This window comes from Solanum tuberosum, unplaced genomic scaffold (genome assembly GCF_000226075.1).
Source record: "Solanum tuberosum cultivar DM 1-3 516 R44 unplaced genomic scaffold, SolTub_3.0 scf00995, whole genome shotgun sequence".
Classification (NCBI taxonomy): Eukaryota; Viridiplantae; Streptophyta; class Magnoliopsida; order Solanales; family Solanaceae; genus Solanum; species Solanum tuberosum.
The window spans coordinates 17,327-26,483 of NW_006239967.1; the positions used below are offsets into that span (position 1 = coordinate 17,327).

At 36.3% G+C, this 9,157-nt stretch overlaps 1 protein-coding gene across 1 annotated transcript; it reads left to right on the plus strand.

Annotated features, from left to right (window-relative positions):
* Nucleotides 1-1,474: 1,474 nt before the first annotated feature.
* Nucleotides 1,475-2,419, plus strand: LOC102596428 (kirola-like). Its single transcript, XM_006367835.2, has 2 exons — nt 1,475-1,684; nt 1,957-2,419. The coding sequence occupies exons 1-2, from the start codon at nt 1,498-1,500 to the stop codon at nt 2,220-2,222; spliced, it is 453 nt and encodes a 150-aa protein (XP_006367897.1). The 5' UTR covers nt 1,475-1,497; the 3' UTR covers nt 2,223-2,419.
* Nucleotides 2,420-9,157: the final 6,738 nt, after the last annotated feature.

A 9,157-nucleotide genomic window follows, 5' to 3' on the forward strand; every position in this document is an offset into this window, starting at 1 on the left:
TTTGTGTTATTTTAAAAAAAAACACCTTAGATAATTGTATTTTGGTTAGACTAAAGAAATATTTGGAGCACAAGTTAATTATATGTTTTTATGCAAATTTTACCGAAAAAATCCAAAAATCTGAAAAAATACGAGGTTTATTAGTTTGGTTTGATATATAAATTTTAAAATTCGACACAATGATTTGGTTTGGTTTGGTATTTGAAAAACCCGAACCAACCCGAGGTTGAAAAATCCGAAAAAATCCGAATTTTATTAGTTTGGTTGGTTTATAAAATTTTAAAAATTTTTTACAAAATTGGTTTGATTTGATATTTGAAAAACCCGAACCAACCCGATCATGTACACCCCTAGTATTATGCCTTTCAGGAAGATGTGGCAATTCAGGCTTAGGAAGCTCGGGCAGAATTATTTAAAGAAGATGTCGTGCTTCTGCTTGAATTACATAGTTGCTTGCTAATGACAAAGTGATGAGTAATAACAAGAAAAAAGATGGATTGTGGTGGTCAGTGCTGAAAAAGTAAAAAATACTTTAATTCATATGACTTATACTTCAGTTTGAACACGCTATTATATAGATGTAATTAGTTGTGCAAAAATGAAAAGAGGAATAAAACTAATTTGGTTGGTGGTTGGTTAAGAAAAATGTCAGTTAGTTCATCTTCTCAACAATAATAGTCCTAATTTAATCTGCCAATTTTTTGGCATGCACAAGGTCCCCTCTCCAATTCTAAAGCAACATGTCTATAATTAATCTCGACATAAAATTTGCAAAAGAGATATAGAGTTTGGTTGGGGTGGGGGTGGGGGTAGGCATCATTTCTTTTATAAACAAGTGGTTATGCGTAGGGTGCTAAAATTGATAATAAACAAATAATGTGTTTGGTAAAATAATGTTGATAAGCTTTTTTTTCTAAAATAATGACTGAATTAATGTCGTTAAATTTATTTTAAAAAATAATTTAAAAGTATTTACACATAAAAAGAACAAATGAAGGAAATAAAATAAAGGGATAATTCAAAGTTATATTCTAGGAAGAACATTTTAGGGAGTACAAAAAAAACAGAAAAGGTTAAATTGTAAAGTGATTGGTCAAATTAAAAGTGATTATAAGCTGTAAAACCATAAATTTAAAATGACCAACTTATGGTTGATTTCGGATTTTAAGCACTTGAGAATTATAAGTGGTTGCCAACTATATGATAAGCTTTAAAAATATGCTTATGAACTAGTCTGAACCACTTAGAAATTTAACTTAATACCTTCTTAATATAAAAGTAGATTATTGGGTACTACCTATAACCAAGAGTCTTTTTCTGTAATAATTGTGTGTAGTTAGTTACATGCACACACCTAATTATGTATAGGCAAAAAAATAAATACCAAATTTACAGTCTAGAGTCTAACACATATTGACACTGTGTAACTATATAAAGGCAGAGCTACTCATCATGTAATGATGAACCACACAATTGTTATTATAAACTTAAAGAAAAATGAGTCTTGAAGGTAAATTGGTTTCTGAGATAAACATCAAGTGTGATGGAGATGTGTTCCATCAAATAATTATGTACAAACCACACCATATGTGCAACATATGCCCTGATAAGATACAAAAAGTGGATATTCATGAAGGTGAATTGGGCACTATTGACTCTGTTAGGTTATGGAAATTCACCCATGGTAAATCCGTATTATATTTGGTTTCAATATTTATTGTTGGCTCCACTTATATAGATTTTCGTCGCATTACATAGCTCTTAAAAAAAATTTATATCTAACTCAAACTCATAAATAACACATTATATAGCTCAAACTAATCAATTCATGAATTGGATCCAACACTTCTATTGATTCAGACCGTTTTTAATTGGTCCAAATTCAATCCAACTCGCTCAATCATTTATAAACGAAATTAGTTGTATGAATTTTTTACTATATATATTTGTTTGCAGATGGGAAAGAGATGGTGGCAAAGGAAGTAATTGAAGAAATAGATGATGAAAAGAAGTTGGTTAAAAAAAAGATGATTGAAGGAGATATGTTAGAGTATTACAAATCATTTTACCTCACTATTCATGTTGAGACAAAGGGTGAAAACAACTTAGTTACTTGGATCTTGGAATATGAAAAGAAGAATGCAAATGTGCCAGATCCACATACTTTCATGGAATTGTGTATCAATATCACTAAAGATATTGAGAGTTACCACATCAAGTGACACATAAATATATGTACTTGAAATAATATTATGTGGTGTGGTTAATGTGTGTGCTTTGAAATGTCTACTATATATATGTAGGGAAAATAAAAAGAGTGGATGTGTAATTTCTAATTTGGTTCAGACCTGTTGTTTGGGTGAAAGCCTGAGTAGATGGATATTGATAAATAAAAATAAAAGCTCCTTCTAATTTTGGATCAGCGCGAGCCAAACATGGTTGATTTCGGATTATAAGCACTTTTAGTATTTGTCAACTATATGATAAGTTTAAAAAAATATGCTTATGAACTAGTTTGAACCACTTAGAAACTTAACCTAATACCTTCTTAATATAAAAGTAGCTTATTGGGTACTAGATATAACCAAGAGTCTCTTTCTGTAATAATTGTGTGTAATTACATGCACACACCTAATTATGTATAGGCAAAGAAAATATGAAATTTATAGTCTAGAGTCTAGACATATTGACATTGCTTAACTATAAGAGGGTAGAGATACCCACTTATAATTAATTAATGAATGAGTTTATATAGTCAAAGCATTAGATGATAGCTCACACAATAGGCAATCCATCTTCTATGGCTATTGCTTCAGCACAAAAAATAGTAGTGATAGGGATATATATTGTCACGACCTAGATCGTCGTGATTGACACCCACACTAACATTTCGGTGGGAGAACCATTACTACAACCCAACTAAGCAACTTAACGAAAACTAGAACATTTAATGATACGAAAGCTGGTTTAAATGACTACTAAAATATGGAGTTCCCATAAACTCCGAAAGTTTAACAAATCAACTAGCATAGCTATTGCGGAAATTCAATCCCTAGAACCTGAAAGTCATTGTACCAAAACTCTATAAACCAACAAATCTAAGGAAAAGGGGTGCAACCCCTAAACTAACATAAGCAAAGTCTAACTAAACAGTCTATGTCCGAAAAGAGTGGACTAAACAAGGAAGGATCCATGACAGCCTGAAAGAACTGGCTCACCCTTGAATCCGGTCTTCAATCAATGATCCCCTAGCTGAGGTTTATCAGTAGCCGCCTAAAGATGCCCTGTACTCAACAAAGAACGAGCAAGTGCAGTATCAGTACAAAACCACAGTGTACTGGTAGGATCACGCAACCATCCCAGTAAGCGAAACAAAGGCAAGCAATTACAACACAGTAAACACATATACAGAATACATAGATCCATTATCATTTCAGGAGTAACATATAGTTCCCAATATCAACGACAAGTAGACATGAATGTAATCATCACAGTGGTCCTCTCATGGAGCCCACACCCAAACTGTTAGTCTGTCGGAACGTGACACCCGATCCAATATATGTGTCGAAATGTGATACCCGATCCAATATATGTATTAAAACGTTACACCCGATCCAATCTATGTGTCGGAACTTGACACTCAAACCAGTCAGCACAACCACAATCACAATCACACCCATAATGAACAACGATCATAGTCATACAATCAAGTATTGGTTTCATTGGCATGTAATTGTTCATATATACTCATTTGCATTATATATGATTCACATTCCCTTATTCACAAACACACATGCATACAATGAAGCAATTAACCGGCATACATCACACAAATAGGAAATCAAACCATCACTTACCTCGAAACCAAGTTTGAATCCTCCTAAGACATTTGAGCCTTCCCTTTACGGATTCTTTCAGCTTATTCTTGGTCTAACATCAGTTAAGTAATGCAAGAATCAATAAACAAGATGTAATTTACCCGGATAATAATCAAACTATCAGTCCTAGGCCAAACCCAAGATCCCAATACTCAATTAGGAATTTTTCCACCATCAACTTCAGGCCAAAACCCTCCCCCAATGATAATTACTCAAGTTTCTAAGTTCTAAGAATAGAATTACGGATTAGGGGAGTAATTATCTTACCTTTAGCGCTAGAAATCATGGAAAACTGTCAAGAACTGCTCTGGTTCGCCTCTTAGCTCTCAAGAATGAAGTTTTACAGAAAATAATGATTTTGGGGTTTTTCGACTTAAATCGCGACTGTCCCACCACAGCGGGACCCAACCCGCCACAGTGTCCCTACCCTAGCGGAACTAACCCCTTTTTGGCGGCTTGCATGGAGACAGAAGCTCGGAATTTGAGTTCCAAGCTCCCATTTCACAACACACCTTCAAACCTGGATGTTTTAAAAAACCCTTCTATGCCAAGATCAGTTTTGAGAGTTCTACTCACCTGAATTTGATTCCGTAAAGCTGTACAGGCTCCTTAACTTCTTGGCTATACACTCATGTGATCAAATTCATAATCAAACCCCCCGTCTATTACCAGATTTCTCTAGACCTCACCTGACTCAAATTTCATCCAAGTCTTTCCTAGGATAGAAATTTCCAAGTTTCTACTTAAAAGTTTTATAGCCCAAATTATTTCCTCATTGGCTTTTCCATAACGACGAGAACATGTCGTTACAATAGATACCAATTTACCCATCACTCGTACCTGAGTGATTAACTAGGAGAACTGACTAAGGCAAAAGTAGAGTAGTATCTGAATCGTCGAATTGTTGGGGATACTTGTCTCCATGTCCTCCTTGGTTTCCTAGTAGCTTCCCCAACTGGACGATACTCCCATTGAACTTCCACGGACTTTATCTCATTGGTCCTCATGATACTTCTTCAACATGTACACATAGAACACTGGATGGATTCCTGATACGCTACGCGGTAAAGCCAGCCTATAAGTCACTGTCCCTACATAGTCAAGAATCTCAAATGGCCCGATGTATTGAGGACTAAGCTTTCCCTTCTTACCGAATCTCATCACCCCATTTATGGGTGACACTTTCTAGATGGACTTGCTCACCATCATGAGATGTCATGTCCCTTACCTTATGGTTTGCATACTTTTTCTATCGACTCTGGACTGCTAGAAGCTTAGCTTGGATACTTCTCACCTTATCTTGAGTATTTTTCACCAAATCAACCCCTAAGGGTTTCACATCTCCATCCTCAAACCAACCAATTGAATACCTACACACCCTCTCATACAATGCCTCAATGAAGTCATCTCAATACTCGAGTGATAAATATGGTTGTATGTAAGCTTAACTAACAACAAAAGCATTTCCCAATAACCACCAAAGTTGATCGTACACACGTGTGCAACATGTTATCAAGGGCCTTGACACAATCATTGGGATGAATCATTTCTCACATAAGCATGATAAAATTCCAAATCAATACTCACTACAATTAGAAGTGAACCTGAACCAACCAACACACACTCATAATACCCAAACAATCGTAGTTCTTAACCACATCTCCATCCCACAACATAAATTTCCATGAGCTTAAGTTATAAAAATTTGATCTTTAGACATCTGATACCAACTTTAGCCTTTGCAATCAAATAAAAATATTTTTGCCCTCGCCTCTCTCTAAAGGTTGTACTACATCCCACATTTTTATGACTCTAGCTCTTTTAAATTCTATTTGAGTGGTGTCCCACCATCTCTTAAAACTTTCCATACAACCACGTTACTCACCAAATATTAGAAAACCATAACCTTATATATTCGCAAGTCGTAATTACTATACAAAATTCACTTAACCAACAATCTTATTATATAGTTGCATCCCATCACAATCCATGATGAACTCTTATTACCATTATGCTCAGTTAGCCCTGACTATTACTACGAAGTCAACCTTTTCATCGACATGACACCTCAAACTCAAGAATACTCATCAAATTCAAAGGACTAACCCAATTTTATACGCACTTTCTTAGTAAATCTTCAATTTCCTTCACCCAAGTATACTCAATGGGACTTTCTTTATCCATAAGTTTGTCATTCTGGTATCAATCCACTCTTTTATGGCTTAAGATAAAATCACTAGTCCTCATACTACCATTCTTCTTCTTAACAAATAAAAGAGGAGCACCCCATAGGGAAGCACTAGAACAGATGAAACCTTTATCACGAAGCTCCTAGATTTGAGCTTTAAGCTCTCTCAATTCTACCGGAGCCATGCGATAAGGAGGAATGGAGATGGGGGTGAGTGTCAGGTTCCAAGTCAATACAAAAATCTATATCTCCATCCGGAGGTATACCAGATAAATCGGTAGGAAACACTTCCTTGAATTCAGATACTACAGGAATAAACTCAATAGAGGGAGGCTCAACATCAATCTCCCTAATATGAGCCAAATATGCCAAACACCCCTGCCTCACCATTTTCCTAACCCACATGAAAGATATGACCTTAGATGGCTTAGGCGTGTACACACCTTCCTACTCCAACTTTTCCCTACCTAGGATCTCTAGAGTTACAGACTTAGCATTACAATTAAGCACAATATAATAGGGGGACAACCAATTTATGCCTAAGATTATATCGAAGTCAGTCATATCCAAAATAACCAAATCAGCCCAAGTTTGAAAACCCATAAACAGAACAAGACAAGCACAATATACCTGGGTGACTATGACTGACTCTCCAACTGGGGTAGAAACTTGGATGGGGGCACCAAGCACATCATAAACCGTATCAAATCCCAAGGGAAACTGAACTGACACATATGAATAAGTAGAACCCGGATCAAGCAAAATAGTATCCTTTCACTCACAGACAAGAATAACACATGTGATCACTGCAGCAGACACATCAGCTCCGATCTTGCCCGAAAAGGCATAAAATTGAGCCATGTCATCTTGACGGGCAACCTCCTTGCCTGAAGACACTGATCCCTTACCTGCATTACCATTTCTTTGGCCTTCACTACCTCGCTGATTTCCTCCTCATATGCCCAGGTTCTCTACAATTGTAACACACATAATAACTTAACCAAGTAAGCAACGCTGCTATTGTAGTAGTTGTATCATAACCCTCTTTGATATACACTCAATCTAGGAAATCGTAGTAAAAATTCAAACCTCAACTATCGCAACATAATTTCATCATTTACTAAGCAACTCATACATGTTATGCCAACAATACTAAATATATTTTTCATAGTAGTGGTATTCATTATCTAGCCTTCCCTTACAAAACTCCTTGAATGTTGTCACCTTGGCAAAGTCTTCTGACTTCACCCCCTTTTACCTCCATCACAAAATCAACCACTTCCTGAAAAGAATTTTCTAAAGCAGCCACCTATAATCTTGAATCTGCAAATCTGACCTTAATACCTTCACAAAACGACCAATTTGCTCATCTAGACTGAAGCAAAATGGAGTACCATATTTGGATAAAACACAATTTTTTGCCTTATAAAGGCTGCAACAAATATATTATGTTGTTGTATATTCAGGAACTCATCTCTCCTCATATCCCTCAAAGTTCAGGGTATATAATTCTTCATACAGAAATCTATACAATGTTTCCCAAGTCATGAGTAGTGCATTTACTAGTCGGCACTCAACATGAGACCACCACCACATTTTGGTGTCTCCCTTTAACTGGTATATCATAAACTCAATGCCAAATCGCTCTACCGTATCCATCTTATGGAGCAAACCATGACAATCAACAAGAAAATCATAAGAATGTTCAGATTCAGTACCCTGAAGAATGAAGGTTTCAACCTTAAGAACATAATAAAAACCTCATGTTTGTTACTAGTCATTACATGCCCACATTGAATCGGGGAAACATACTTATTTGGAAGGACGCATCCTCTCTTGCTAGTGTTGGTGTTACCACTTCTGTTGCTCTAGTTCTGACCATAGAGTGAAGGAGGAAAGATACTAATTTGTATCACCTAGATACCAGTTGAATTCAAGTAATAGCACGAAGAAAGAAAGGAATAAGTTTTCTTAAAGTCCTATAGTCTTTCGAAGAAAAGTACAGACGTCTCCGTACCACTTTGCAAGACTCTACTAGACTCATTTTGGTACAATGAGATCAACGAACCTAGGGCTCTGATACCAACTATGTCACGACCCGAACCGCCGTGATTGGCACCCACACGAACCCTCCGGTGGGAGAACCAATATTGCAACCCAACTAAGCAACTTAACGAAAACTAGAACATTAAAAGATACATAAGCAGGTTTTAATGATTACTGAAATATGGAGTTCCCATAAACTCCGAACTATTGCAAAAATTCAACCCCTAGAACCTCAAAGTCATTGTACCAAAACTCTGTAAACCAACAAATCTAAGGAAAATGGATGCGACCCCTAAACTAACATAAGAAAAGTCTAACTAAACAGTCTGAGTCCAAAAAGAGTGGACTAAACAAGGAAGAATCTATGGTAGCTTGGAAGAACTGGCTCACCCTAGAATTCGGTCTTCGATCAATGATCCCCTAGCTCAGTTCTATCACTAACCTCCTGAATATGTCTTGTACTCAACAAAGAACGAGCAAGTGCGATATCAGTACACAACTACCGTGTATTGGTAAGATAACGCGGCCACCCCATTAAGCGAAACATAGGCAAACAATTACAACACAGTAAACACACATATACAGAATACATAGATCAATTATCATTTCAAGAGTAACATAAGGTTCCCAATATCAACGACATATCAACGACAAGTAGAAATGAATGTAATAATCATAGTGGTCCTCTCATGGAACCCACACCCAAACTGTTAGTGTGTTGGAATGTGACACCTGATACAATATATGTGTCGGAACGTGACACCCAATCCAATGTATGTATCGGAACGTGACATTCGATTCAAGATAAGTGTCAAAATATGACACCCGATCCAGTCAACAAAATCACACCCATAATAAACAACGCTCATAGTCATACAATCAAGTATTGGTTTCATGGCATGTAATTGTTCATATATACTTATTTGCATTAGATTTGATTCACGTTCCTTTATTCGCATACACGCATGCATACAATGAAGCAATTAACCGACATATATCACACTTACAGAAAATCAACCAATCACCTACCTCGAAACTAAGCTTG